The sequence below is a fragment of the Anomaloglossus baeobatrachus genome, chromosome 2 (genome assembly GCF_048569485.1).
Source record: "Anomaloglossus baeobatrachus isolate aAnoBae1 chromosome 2, aAnoBae1.hap1, whole genome shotgun sequence".
Classification (NCBI taxonomy): domain Eukaryota; kingdom Metazoa; phylum Chordata; class Amphibia; order Anura; family Aromobatidae; genus Anomaloglossus; species Anomaloglossus baeobatrachus.
Genome location: NC_134354.1, coordinates 621,912,558 through 621,927,100, shown reverse-complemented (window position 1 = coordinate 621,927,100; position 14,543 = coordinate 621,912,558). Strand labels below are relative to the sequence as shown.

Here is a 14,543-nt window from a genome sequence, read left to right as displayed (position 1 = left end):
TTTCATGTTTTTAATAATGCTATGGAATTAACTTTAATAAACTTTTGTAATTTGCTTATAAACGCTCCGGTTCTGTCTGATTTCATAAATGCTATTGGGAGTGGCAACTTTATATGATGAGATTATAAAAATGGAGATGTGCATTTTGTTCAAATACCTAACATATCTGAAATAAAGATTGTAGAAACATTTTAATCTGAATCAGCTGGAGAAATATCCATATAGCTTTGCTGTTTTCCACGTGAAGCAGGAGTAGTGTTTCTGTGCCGAGGAGCTAAAATTAAGGTGAGTTTGTCCATATCATTTCCCACTAAATGTATTTATTACCTATCCATATATACATTATTAGTGGTCGATCACCAGGGGCCATCCTGACCACTAAAACTGTGGCCCACGAGTGAACTGTTCTCCCTCATCCACATGCCCAGTGATCAAACACAGGATAGGTGATAAACGGATTGGATTGGGAAAGCCCGTTATCAGTGACATTCACAAATATTAAAACTTACTGGCTTGTTGTCTGCGATCCAACACTTGCAATAGGTACAGAACTTCTTGGGTTGTGATTTCCAGTAGTCGGCCCTGCAGGAGAAGAGACGAGCATCTTAGAGATTGCGCTCAGCGCAGAGGCGGTGCTGGCCCCATGAGCCGTGCACGTAGATATTACTGGAGCTGCACAGTGTTATGCACAATTTTGCCCAAAAGTAGAGGGGGCCGATATAGTCATAATAGGAGGTCTTCGATTACAGCAGTCTACGTGAGAGATCCATCCTTGGGCCTCATTCACACATCAGTATTTTTGGTGAGTATTTGCCAAAACCAGGAGTGTCACCAAAACACAGACCAGAGATCAGTCTTTCAATGATGAATTTACAGAGAAAATTCACTCCTGACTTTGTAAACAAACACTGATGTGTGAATGAGGCCTTACTCTGTTGCTCCTCCTTGTTACCCGGCATTGCAATCCAAGTCAATGGTGCTGTGTGGCAACCCTGAGGATGCCGAAACCGCGGCAAGAAAGTCCCAAAAAGGCCAACTGTGTCACATATTGTACAACTTGTAATGCAACCCCATCAGCTTGCATTGTGCTGCAATGTAGCGACACCTAGGAGATTTTTTTCATGACTCCACCAGCCTGAAGTCATTATGGAAACTAACCACACGAGCTGCCACCTTTCCCATGGGCACAGGGCCCAGTGACCCCCTTCTCTGGATCCTTGAGGATTTCTTGGGTCAACATCCCCAGTAATAGGCTAAAGGTGGTGTCACACATAGTGACGCAGCAGCGATCACGACCAGTGATCTGAACTTATCAGGATCGCTGCTGCGTCGTTAAATGGTCGCTGGTGAGCTGTCAAACAGGCAGATCTCACCAGCGACCAGTGACCAGCCACGAGTGACGCGTGGAAGCGTAACTAAGGTAAATATCGGGTAACCAAGGAAAGCACTTCTCTTGGTTACCCGATATTTACCTTAGTAACTAGCGTCCGCCGCTCTCACGCTGCCAGTGTCGGCTCCCTGTTCCCTGCACTCCTAGCCAGAGTACACATCGGCTTAATTACCCAATGTGTACTCCAGCTGCGTGTGCAGGGAGCAGGGAGCCGGCACTGGCAGCGTGAGAGCGGCGTACGCTAGTAACTAAGGTAAATTTCGGGTAACCAAGGAAAGAACTTCTTGGTTACCCGATCTTTACCGTGGTTACAGCTTACTGCAGGCTGCCAGACGCCGGCTCCCTGCTCGCTTCAGTTCGTCGCTCTCTCGCAGTCACACACAGCGATGTGTGCTTCACAGCGGGAGAGCAACGTCCAAAAAATGAAGCAGGACATTCAGCAATGATCGGCGACCTCACAGCGGGGGCCAGGTCGTTGCTGGATATGACACACAGCGACAGCGACGGGACGTCGCTGCTACGTCACAGAAAATGGTGATTTAGCAGCGACGTCGTTGTCGTCGTCGCTATGTGTGACACCACCTTAACTATGGAAAACAGTGACCTCTCTAAAAAAAAAAACAAAAAAAAAACCCCACCTCTGATAAGACCACATTTTCTGCAACAGATTGTGACTTTCACTATATATTATACAAATCGGCCTATATATTAATGTGAGAAGATCAGCCCCTAGAAAAACACTATTCATGCAGTTTTGGTGGCTTGTCTCCGGTTTCACTGCATTGGGTCAATAACCCACGAATGTCTGAGGAACAATCACACAAACATGACTTACATGATGGTTTTCTTGAATTTTCTCCTGGAAGAGAAATAATAAAACCAGATTAAACGGCACATTAAGTGGGATGGGAGAGCGGCCGCGGTAAACATGTACAACTTAGGTATGATCATTAGGACGACTTTATAACGGGTTTTTCCTTCTCAACCTTCTTTTGCCCATAAAAGTGAACAAGTGAAAAATAATCAGATCAGCCTTAGGCTATGTGCGCACTAGGCCATTTTTACCGCGGATTTGCTGCGAAAATTTCTTGAGAAAGGTTTGAAATCTTTCTGCAGACATTTCCCAGCAAAACCTATGGGAACAAAAAATAGCTGTGCGCACGCCGCGGATTTTTCTCAAGAAAATTTCTTGAGAAAATGAGCATGTCCATTATTTTCCGCAGGTACCTGCGGAATACCCCCAGAATTTCACTCCATTCACTGTAATGTAATCGCGAAATTCCCGGGGTATACCGCAGGTAGCAAATGATGTGCGGTATACCCCCGGTATAGCTGTGATGTACCTGCGGTAATGCTCATCGCTGCCTGCGGTTTTGCAGGGAGGGATGTCATTATGCCAGGAAGAGGAGGCGGAGCAGAGTAAACACAGACGTCACACTCCCTGGACACCGCACAGAAGCACTTCCGTGTGACGTCCGGCGGGTGCCCGTGCAGTCTGTGTCCCGCTGCAGCCCCGCCGCTGCATGCACAGCAGTGTCAGTGTCTGCCTGCAGTGTCAGCAGCTTGTCACCCTGCAGCGCAGGCAGACACACAACAGTGCGTGCAGCCGCGGGGATGACGGGCGCTGCTGTCAGGAAGTGAGATGAAATCATTACCTGCTGTGACGACCTCCTGCCTCCTGACGTCACCGCGGTCACTGCTGTTTATGCCTGTCTCGCGAGCAGCCCGAGACTGTCACTAGCGGTGACGTCACGGGCTCTCGCGATACTGCTGACAACGCGGCGGGCATAGAAGGCAGTGACAGCGCTGATGGCAGGACTACAGGAGATCATCACAGCAGGTAATGATCTCATCTATCCTCCTGACAGCAGCGCTCGGCATCCCCTGCAGTGACCTGGGCTATTGATGTTAGCTCAGGTCACTGCATTGCTCTCCCAGCCAATGGGGAACATTCTGTTCCTCATTGAATGGGACAGTGACAATAGTATGGATCGCCGTGGGACCCCCCCTTATTGGATTACGACGGACGTGGAATTGATTGTTCTTTTCAATAAATTGGTGAAAGAGGCTATGTGGGGAGTGTTTTTTCAAATAAAACTTTTTTTTGTTGTCTATTTTTTATTTCTTACTGACTGGGTTGGTGATGTCGGGTATCTGATAGACGCGTGGCATCACCAACCCCAGGGCTTGATGCCAGGTGACATTACACATCTGGAATCAACCCCATATATTACCTCGTTTGCCAACGCACCAGGGCAACGGGATGAGTTGGGGCGAAGCGCCAGGATTGGCACGTCTAAGGGATGCGCCACTTCTGGGGCGGCTGCGGCCTGCTATTTTTAGGCTGGGGAGTGTCCAATAACAGTGGACCTCCCTAGTCTGAGAATATCAGACCACAGCTGTTCGCTTTACCTTGGCTGGTGATCCAATTTGGGGCGGACCCCATGTTTTTTGTTTTAAATTATTTATTTAATGTAAAATAACAGCGTGGGGTGCCCTCTGTTTTGGATTACCAGCCAAGGTGAAGCTGCCAGCTGTGGTCTGCAGGCTGCAGCCGTCTGCTTTACCCTAGCTGGCTACAAAAGATGGGGGGACCTCACGTGGTTTTTTTTTTAATTATTTATTTATTTTATGGCTAAATACAGGGCTAGGCACCCTTTAGTGCCACATGAAAGTCACTAAAGGGTGCCAGGTTAGAATATGCAGGGAGGTGGGACATTATATATGTCTTTCTCATCTATCTATCTATCATCTATCTATCTATTCATCTATCCCTCTATCCATTATCTGTCTATTGATTATCTATTATCTATATTATTTATTGCAGTAGTTACAGCATAAAAAAACTGCAGGGACCAACCTGCGGAAAAACCGCGGAAAAAACACACGCGTTTTTCCCGCAGATTTGGTGCGTTTTTTTAACGCAGGTGTGGTAATCTTCAACTCCCAGAAGTTTCTCAAGAAATTTTCTTGAGAAAAATCACTTTTCAAGGGCGCACATAGCCTTAGGTCATATTCACACATCCGTGTGTCGCAGTCCAAGCATGGCCCGTGATTCGTGGACCGGCTGTGAGTATTCACACCTGACCTGGACAGAATCATATACTTGGTGACTTTCAGACACTTCATGAATCTCGCTCTGTACTGAGACTGTGATGTGTGAATGTGGCCTTCCTCACCCTCCTCAGATCCAGCGCCGCCTCTCTGCTGTGGTTCATGGGCCGGCTGTCAGCACCTAGACAGCTTCATATATATGGAAACTCAGCTGGTCCATGAATGTCCCTCCATAATCAGAGTGTGATGTACAAATGTTGCCTTACTCACCCTGACTAGGTCCAGTGGTATCTCTCTGCCAGGATTCATGGTCCCGGCTGTGAGTATCCTGACCTGACCTGGACATATATGGAGATTCTCTGCCGCCCCATGTATCTCGCTTCGTACTCAGACTGTGATGTGGGAATGTGGCCTTTCTCACCCTCCCCAGGTCCATCGCTGCCTCTCTGCCATGATTCATAGATCAGCTGTGAGTATTCGGACCTGACCTTAACAGCTTCATATATACTGTATATATATGCAGTCTCTCGGCTGCTCCATGAATTTCACTCCGTATTCGGACAGTGATGTGTGAATATGGCCTTCCTCACACTCCTCGAGTCCAGTACTGCCTCTTTGCCGCTGCTCCAACGTGGCTACAAATATTAGAGCAGATGGTGGACCTGGGGAGGGTGAGTAATGCCGAGCTTATCATTATTAGGAGTGTATTATTTTTAGCTAGTGCAATCCGATGGGCAAAAGAAGTAGGAAGCCCCTTTAAGTTTCTAGACTCTATAGTCTTAGGGAGGTGAAAATGAGTTGCATTTACTCTTCGCTGCCCCCGGATGCTGTTGGCAGACTGCAGCAATGACATCACGACTACTGAATGTGACCAGCACAGCCAATCAGTGGGCTCAGCAGTCACATCAATGTGGATGGTACTAGCCCAATGATTGGCTGCAGCGGTCAAGTGTGCTGGAATGAGGGCAGTAATCGAGTTTAGATAAGTTTATGTTTTCCTCCCCAGGACTTTTTCGCCCATTGGGTGAATATTGTGGATTTGTTACAGAATCTGCAGTATAAAGTCTGGTGCTGGTCCTGCCACAAAGAGGACCCTGCACAAAGGTAACGAAAAGGAACAGCAGCACTCGGAGGAGCAGAGCCGCCATCATGGCACTAGGGGAACCCTCCGGGGGTGGGGATCCTCAGCGCCGTACAGCAGCAGGACATGCTGGGACTTGTAGTTTGGAGGCAGACCAGCCCACAACACGGGACTTACCAGAAGCAGCGCCTCGTCCTCCGCTCGGCCGACCTTCTTCACATCAGTGCAGCACATACAGTGCCAGCACAAGACTACGGAAGCCGAGCCGCGCAGCCCGTGTACGGCGACCGAGGAGGCTCACTCCGCGGCGTCTGTGTCGCCTTCGCCTCCCTCCCTGTTAGTGGGCGGAGGGAAAGAAAACTTGGCTGGAGAGCAGAGCAAACAAGTCCAGAGACAGTGTCACCCGCAGCCCGGGCACGGCAGGAGCGGCCGCCCGGGACCGGTGCTCAGGTGAGTGCGGGGGTGGCGGAGCTGGCGGCTGCTCGTTGTTTATTAACTTCTTTTATTTTCACTTTGTATTTATTTTTTCTGACTCCCAATCACGTGTTGTGCGGACAGGGGTAATGGGCTGTACGGTGATGGTCAGCACGGTGTCACGAGTCTTTCACTTTCCCGCGGTGACCCCGGCGGCGCGTGCGGGGCTTGTGACGCCGCCACATATCGTGCGGGAGCTGCTGTCACACAACGGCCAGTAGTGACGTCACGGCCAGCGGGCGGGGTTGTAACAGTACAGTCCTGAGTTACGTCACGGGCGCCGGGCGGGGCTGAGTGCGCGGGATCGAGCTCTGAGAGCAGCCTCCCATATGGTCTAGCGGTTAGGATTCCTGGTTTTCACCCAGGCGGCCCGGGTTCGACTCCCGGTATGGGAAGCCGCCAGAATTTTGTCCCTTATTTTACAGTTGTGTTGTTTCTCGCACAAGGTAAGATTCCGGCAGCCCCTGACCCAGGTCACACCTCATCTTATGGAAGACAGGTTATTATGTGTGTCACGTGATTGTGACTCCCAGCAGATCAGGGGCTGAAGCAGATGCCAATTACATTTTTTAACAAACATTGATGTTATATATAATTTTTTTTTTTTTTTTTTTACAACAAAAAGTACCAAAACATGAGCCCAGCATGTCTGAGGTTCCTGCGGTCACTTTTGCAGTACTTTAACCCCTCAATAGTGTTCTTCCATAACAGATCTTTCTCATATCCTGGGGGAGAGGTGATTGCCCCCAAGTCTGTATTCCCCTGCGCTGGTGCCCCCTGCAGGCACTGCCTGGCACTGCACCGCTCATACCCAGCCGGCGCTCCACCGTGCACCGGACCCTCTGGAGCGATGACCTCTTTATCATTTACCCTTTGATCACTGTCTGTCAGTACTTCTCTTTGTGGAATCAGTATGTATATGTATGTATATATATATATATATATATATATATATATATATACACACTTTTATTTATTTTTTTCCTGTGATGTTAGAGGGATGTGGGAAGGGGAATGCACCGAAATCGCCAACAATGGCACAACCCATCTGAGCCCGTTGATTGCTGATGGCCTATGGGCATTTAGCATGCAGGATAATCATGATTGACAGTTGTCTAAATGTCATTTTTCATAGCTGTTGCAGTGTGGACAGTGCCGAGCAGCAAAACACTTCTTCATCAGGTGAAATGGACTTTTCTGCAGCATAAACGATTGTCGTTCCTGGCAGTAGAAACAATGGCAGCCTGTACACACCGAGCGATGTACTATAGATCGCTCACTGCTCATAGTTTGCTTTGGTCTGTCACTGTAGACTGTATCCTGTCACCAGTCGGTCTGTGTGAACGGATCCCTACAAAGGGAGCAGCTATATCTGTAAAACCATTTAGATCTGTGTCATCTCAGGGATTAAATGACGAAGAGGCTGTCCAGTGTAAAATGATCAGTCTGCAGTCTCTCTATATCACTCTATGTGACTGCAGACTTAAAGGGGGCTTTACACGCTACGATATCGTTAATGTTTTATCGTCTGAGTCACGTTGTTAGTGACGCACATCCGGCATCATTAACGATATTGCAGCGTGTGACACTGACCAGCGACCTTAAGGACCTCAAAAATGGTGAAAATCGTTCACCATGGAGAGGTCGTTCCAAACTCAAAAATCGGTAAGGGTTATTTTTCGTTGTGGCTCGCTATGTGTGACACCGCAGGAGCGAGGAACCTCTCCTTACCTGCCGCCGGCCCCAATGCGGAAGGAAGAGGTGGGTGGGATGTTACGTCCCGCTCAGCTCTGCCCCTCCACTTTGATTGGCCGGCCGCTTAGTGACGTCGTGGTGAGGTCGCTGTGATGCCGAACGTCCCTCCCCCTTGAGGGAGGGATTGTTCTGCAGTCACAGCGACGCCGCCGACCTGGTAAGAGCGTGTGACGATGCCGTAGCGATAATGTTCGCTGCAGCAGCGATCACACGATTTCGCTTGCACGACGGGGGCGGGTACTTACATGCACGATATCGCTAGCAATATCGTAGCGTGTAAAGCCCGCTTTAGGAATCCTCCCAGCTCTCCCACTGCAAGGAATTGCCGGTTTCTGAGCCGGATATGGTGGTCATGTGACCACAATGATGCGATATGCATGTTTCCGGACAGAACCCGACTAGTGGATGCGCCCATTCATACATTTGTATTGAGTGAGGCTGCGCGTACTAGTCGGGATCATGCATATCGCACAATTGTGGTTGCACTACTGCTGTTCCCAGCTCAGAACCCAGCAAATCCTCACAGTACGAGCGCTGAAGGACTCCTAAGGCTAGCTTCACACATCCGGCACTGAAGGACTCCTAAGGCTAGTTTCACACATTCGGCTTTTCGTCGGAGTGACTGGCTGCAGGGGTCACATGCACTCCATAGAAGAGGTTGGGATTAGAGTTAAAGGGATTGTCCATTCTAAAGTGATAAGTCTGCAGTCACTAGGTGTCACTGTATGTGACTGCAGACCAAGGGGTGCTTCACACACAGCGAGCTCACTGCCGAGATCGCTGCTGAGTCACGCTTTTTGTGACGCAGCAGTGACCTCATTAGCGATCTCGCTGTGTGTGACAGCGAGAGAGCGACAAATGAAGCGAGCAGGAGCCGGCGCCTGACAGCTGAGGTAAGCTGTAACCAAGATAAACATCGGGTAACCAAGGTGGTTACCCGATATTTACCTTAGTTACCAGCCTCTGCAGCTCTCACGCTGCCTGTGCTGCCGGCTCCTGCTCTCTGCACATGTAGCTGCTGTACACATCGGGTTAATTAACCCGATGTGTACAGCAGCTAGGAGAGCAAGGAGCCAGCGCTAAGCAGTGTGCGCGGCTCCCTGCTCTCTGCACATGTAGCTGCATTACACATCGGGTTAATTAACCCGATGTGTACTGTAGCTAGGAGAGCAAGGAGCCAGCGCTCAGTGTGCGCGGCTCCCTGCTCCCTGCAAACCTAGCTAAGCGGTGTGCGCTGGTAACTAATGTAAACATCGGGTAACCATACCCGATGTTTACCTTAGTTACCAGTCTCCGCAGCTTCCAGACGGCGGCTCCGTGCAAGCGCAGCGTCGCTTGCACGTCGCTGCTGGCTGGGGGCTGTTCACTGGTCGCTGGTGAGATCTGCCTGTTTGACAGCTCACCAGCGACCATGTAGCGATGCAGCAGCGATCCTGACCAGGTCAGATCGCTGGTCGGATCGCTGCTGCATCGCTAAGTGTGAAGGTACCCTTAGGCTAGTTTCACACATCCGGCTTTTCGCCGGTTTGCCGGATCCGGCACACTCCAGTACAGTGTGATACAGTACAATGGGTGGGTTTCCTCCGGGTACTCCGGTTTCCTCCCACACTCCAAAGACATACAGATAGGGACTATAGATTGTGAGCCCCAATGGGGACAGTGTTGCCAATGTATGTAAAGCGCTGTGGAATTAATAGCACTATATAAATTAATACAATTATTATTATTATTATTATCAGCGCACGGATGGTCAGAAGTCTCCAAATAGATATAAAATATAAATCCAGCGTAATCACATGGAATATTAAAAAGTTGTCTTCTTTATTGATAGTTTTTCATAAAATCCAAAAGGTACATGCAGCATAAAAATAAAGGATGACCAGGTCAGAGCGACGCGTTTCAACAAACTGTCTTAGTTTTCCAATGAAAACCATTTCAGCAACCGTTCCCGGAGTTTTTGGAGGAGTTTTTCCATTTCTTGAAGCCGCTTTGAAGAGTGGTATTTTTTTTTTTTTAGAGAGTATTTTTTTTTTTTATCTTTTTTTCACTGGAGGTTTTTTTTGCAGCCCTTTGATTGGACAGCGCCTAGTTTATAGTGGATTCCGTCAGCAGACACTTCAGAGAAGTGACTCCAAACCAGAAGCTTGAGAAAATCTCTCACTTTACACTAGAATTAGTCTTTCAATTGGTTTTAAATGATTTTTCATGTGTCTTTTGGAGCAAAAATATTCCATGTGCACAAATGTACCCTAAAGGACTAACGCACCCTGAAGATTTGGGACCCTTCCTTGGATCTGCCCGGGGAGGTGGGAGGGGGGGGGCACCTTGATGTGCTGGAGCTCTCAGACCCCCACCAGTCCGTTCTATGAGGAGATCTCCCTTTTAAACAAAGGAGGTATTGATTGGTGTAAATGAGTAATTTAGCCGTATTTGTGGAGGTCCGTCCACAATCTGCAGGCTGTGCTGTTCCTGTGCAGAGATCTCCTCCGCCCGTCCTCTGATGTCTCACATCACATGTTTGCTTGGGTTCTTTCCTCCCAGTCTGGGATTTCCCTGGAAAATGACTGCAGCATTCCAGACGTTGCTGGGAATAGTGGTCACGTGAGTGTGGGAGAGGTCCCTATGTGGGCTGTGTTGTAAATAGACATGGCAGCCCGAGATTGGCTGCTGTAATTGTGATCTGCCAGATCTAAGCTATCACCGCCCTTGGCAGAGCTGCCCGGAAAAGATGTAATTCAAGAGAATTTAGCAGGAACCCTCTGCCTTTCTGTACCTAGTACTCGCCTTGCACTGCCACATGATCAGGAAAACAGATGCAGCCCTCACTGTGGTCTGGCCTAGCCTAGGAAAACACTACTGTCATAGGATGTCATATCAAGTGCTGTGGACGAGAAAAACTCGCCCTATTCATCTACTTAAAGGGGTTCTCTAAGATGTAAAATGCTTTACACCGACAACAGCAGGGGTAAAATGATGATATAATGCTCACTGCCCCTTCCAGCACCACATCCCCCTGGTATGCTATGTACATTGGCCGCAGACGTCACAGCCTGCTTATCCCACAAGACGCCTTCATCCAGTCAGTGGCCTCAGCAATGTCAGGCTGTATTGGCCGCAGACGTGATCTGGGGTATGCAGGCTGTGAGGTGGCCGCCGCATATCGACGGGTACAGCAGAGGATTCTATGTTCCATGTCTTAGCCCCACTTCTACCTGTGGGCACTGTGTGACATATCTCCGTCCAACCCTTTAAAATGAACTTGGCAGCTGCTTTTTGCTTCATTAGCAGCATGATGTAGGCAAAGAGATTCTGAATCCAACGGTGTATCACTTAAATTGCTGGGTGCAGCATTCAGAATTTTTAGATTTAGTCATGTAGCAGAGCTCTATAAGAGCTTATGCATTGATAGTGAGGTGTGAATTACAGCAGGGGGCGTGCCAGGCTGCCTTGTGACTAAGGGGTGCTTCACACATAGCGAGATCGCTACCGAAATCGCTGCTACCTCACGGTTTTGGTGACGCAACAGTGACCTTATTAGCGATCTCGCTGTGTGTGACACTGAGCAGCGATCTGGCCCCTGCTGCGAGATCGCTGCTCGTTACACACAGCCCTGGTTCGTTTTCTTCAAAGGCGCTCTCCCGCTGTGACACACACATCGCTGTGTGTGACAGCGAGAGAGCGACGAAATGAAGCGAGCAGGGAGCAGGAGCCGGCGTCTGGCAGCTGCGGTAAGCTGTAACCAAGGTAAACATCGGGTAACCAAGGGAAGCCCTTTCCCTGGTTACCCGATATTTACCTTCGTTACCAGCCTCCGCCGCTCTCGCTGCCAGTGCCGGCTCCCTGCTCTCTGCACATGTAGCTGCAGTACACATCGGGTTAATTAACCCGATGTGTACTGTAGCTAGGAGAGCAAGGAGCCAGCGCTAAGCAGTGTGCGCGGCTCCCTGCTCTCTGCACATGTAGCGACGTTATGATCGCTACTGCGTCGCTGTGTTTGACAGCTAAGCAGCGATCATAACAGCGACTTACAAGGTCGCTGTTACGTCACAGAAAATTGTGATGTAACAGCGACGTCGCTGTCGCTATGTGTGAACCCTGCCTAACATTGTAGTCCAGCAGTGATAAGGGTCCTGTTGCTTAAACAAACATGCCAAATAAACAACAGATGGGACATTGACAAGATAGGTATCCCTGAATTCTCTGTGTTAACCCCTGCAGCATGCTGTCTTAAGTTTACATATTGAAATCTGCTGACAGATTCCCCTTAATTGCTTGTTATTAAAGCATACACAGGAGCAGGGGTCAGAAATGTGCGGCACTTTAGCTGCTATCAAACTGCGGTTGCTGCAGGATCCGACGAAGAAATGCTGAGAGTTGAAGTTTCACAACTGCTGGAACACTTATATACTGCACTAATAACAAATCCATAATGCGACAATAACCATGCAGGGCATAGGGAAGGTTTACAAGCTGTAAATATAAAGGGGGCTTTACACGCTCGTGAAAGCACCCGCCCCCGTCGTTTGTGAGTCACAGGCAAATTGCTGCCCGTGGCGCACAATATCGCTGGTAGCTGTCACACATACTTAAAGTACCTTCCTAGCGACGTCGCTGTGACGCCGCACGAACCGCCCACTTAGAAAAGAGACCGGTCGCTGGCCGGCGAACAGCCTCTTTTCTAAGGGGGCAGTTCGTGCGGCGTCACAGCGACGTCACACGGCAGGCGTCCAATAGAAGCGGAGGGCCAGAGAGCTGCTGCAGAAAGTCACGCCCACCTCGTTGCTGGAGGACGCAGGTACGGTGGTGTTCGTCGTTTCTGGGGTGTCACACTTAGCGATGTGTGCTGCCTCAGGAACGATTAACAACCTGCGTCCGGCAACAGCAACAACATTTGGGAAATGGACGACGTGTCAATAATCAACGATTTGGTGAGTATTTTACATCGTTAGTGGTCGTTCGTATGTGGCACACGCAACGACGTCGCTAACGAGGCTGGATGTGCGTCACGAATTCTGTGACCCCAGCGATATCTCGTTAGCTATGTCGTTGCGTGTAACGGGCCTTAAGGAATCCAGATTTCTTCACTGTTTCTGGCACCGATCCTTATACAGTGATCGATGACACAATTTCCTGTTTCTCTTTTTCTCCCCGTTGGCAGTGAGTGTGACCCCATTACATCATGGAGCGTCCCACCTTAAACTGCTAACTTTTCAGTACATTAACACAACTTTTCCTATTTTGTGTTTCACTTTGTCATTTTCATTCGATCTTTCTCAGGATTTTGGGGGTCTGGGCGCTCAGAAACTTGTCACTAAGTTATGAGATTGACTTTCAATTCCGGGAATGCCCCTTAAGGCTATATGTCCACGGTAGAATGTACCTGCGGACTTTTCTGCCTGAAAATCCGCGACTTTCGCGGCAAATCCGCACCCGCGGATTTGCCGAGGATTTTGATGCGGATTTTTTTTTTTTTTTTTCCCCCATTCTATACCCAAAATCCGCACCAAATCTGCAACAAACAATTGACATGCTGCAGATTTTTCCGGATCAAAATCCGCGGCAAATCCGCAGCGGAAAAATCCGCAGCATGGACACAGCATTTCCAAAATGCCATTGAAATGGCTTGGAAGTGCCGCTGCTGCAGATTTTCGAGAAATCCGCGGCAAATCCGCGGCAAAATCCGCGGTAAATCCGCAGCGTGGGCACATAGCCTTAGGCTATGTGCGCACGCTGCAGATTTGGTGTAGAAATCTTTTGCATGAAATCTGCACCTTGTGGCGGAAAAACGCACCAAAAAAGTATGCATTTTGCTGCGCTTTTGTGTTGTCTTTTATTTTATGGGTGGAAGGGCTTTAAAACCCAGGAAAAAACACACCAACAATTGACATGTTAGGCTATGTGCGCACAGTGCGTTTTTCCGCTGCGTTTTTCCGCTGCGTTTTTGGCCTTAAAACTGCAGGACTTTGCTTCCCCAGCAAAGTCTATGAGTTTTCATTTTTGCTGTCCGCACGCATCTGTTTTTTTTACCTGCGTTTTTGAGTTAAAAAAAAAAAATGGACATGTCAGTTCTTTCCTGCGTTTTTCTGCGTTTTCCGCCCATGCAATGCATTTGAAAAACGCAGCAAAACGCAGAGATCAAAAACGCAGCAAAACGCAGCCAAAAACACACCAAATCGCGGCAAAAACGCATGCGGTTTTTGATGTGTTTTTTCGACGCAGGTGCGTTTTTGTGCGTTTTTAGCGGCCAAAAACGCACAAACGCAGCGTCAAAAAGACGCAGTGTGCAAACCTAGCCTTACAAATTATTTTCTGCACCAAATCTGCAAAGAAAAAATAACAAGCAACGTGCGACAACACTTCAGAATTCTCATTGACTTTGCTGGCATAAAGATAGCCATGCAGATTTAGGCCACAAACTGCAACAAAACTGCACCAAAAAACGCATCAAAATTGCACCGTGCGTACACAGCCTTACAGGTGCAGAAAGAGCAATAGTGCCCACAGATGGGATCCATGGAGGACAATGAGCTTCCCTGACAGCTTGGCTATTTAAATGCATAATCTAGTTGGGAAAACATGCATTTTCATAGGCACACGGGGCTTTGGCACATACCGTATATGTTGCTGATTTTCTCTAGGAGGGGTGGGAAAATGTTCAGAAAAATTAAAATCCAAGGAGCCACCTAGAATATTTCATGTCTAGCCTAAAAGTACTCGATGTAATGAATGATAAAATCAGATTTGTCATCAGCTGACTTTCTAAACTGCATGGAACAAAGATGGAGTGAA

The 14,543-nt window shown here is 48.6% G+C and overlaps 2 protein-coding genes and 1 non-coding gene across 7 annotated transcripts in view; 2 read left to right on the top strand and 1 right to left on the bottom strand.

The window, feature by feature from the left end:
- Nucleotides 1-5,845, bottom strand: part of WBP4 (WW domain binding protein 4) — a 129,371-nt gene extending 123,526 nt beyond the window's left edge. Inside the window, exons 1-3 of the mRNA XM_075336851.1 lie at nucleotides 5,703-5,845; nucleotides 2,226-2,249; nucleotides 510-582 (exon numbers count right to left, since the gene is read on the bottom strand). Coding sequence (XP_075192966.1) covers nucleotides 510-582; nucleotides 2,226-2,227 — 75 coding nt within the window. The 5' untranslated portion in view covers nucleotides 2,228-2,249; nucleotides 5,703-5,845. The remainder of the gene's footprint in view (nucleotides 1-509; nucleotides 583-2,225; nucleotides 2,250-5,702) is intronic.
- A 9-nt stretch (nucleotides 5,846-5,854) lies between these two features.
- ELF1 (E74 like ETS transcription factor 1) overlaps nucleotides 5,855-14,543 on the top strand; it is a 203,588-nt gene continuing 194,899 nt past the window's right edge. For 3 of the 5 annotated variants that reach the window (XM_075336846.1, XM_075336847.1, XM_075336844.1), the window contains exon 1: nucleotides 5,855-5,975. The gene's annotated coding sequence lies outside the window, so the exon portion shown is untranslated. Of the gene's footprint in view, nucleotides 5,976-6,363; nucleotides 6,446-14,543 lie in introns of those variants that run through there. The other 2 variants (XM_075336849.1, XM_075336845.1) reach the window with 1 other exon arrangement.
- TRNAE-UUC (transfer RNA glutamic acid (anticodon UUC)) lies at nucleotides 6,323-6,394 on the top strand. The gene has a single exon. It is a non-coding gene; the product is annotated as a tRNA-Glu (tRNA).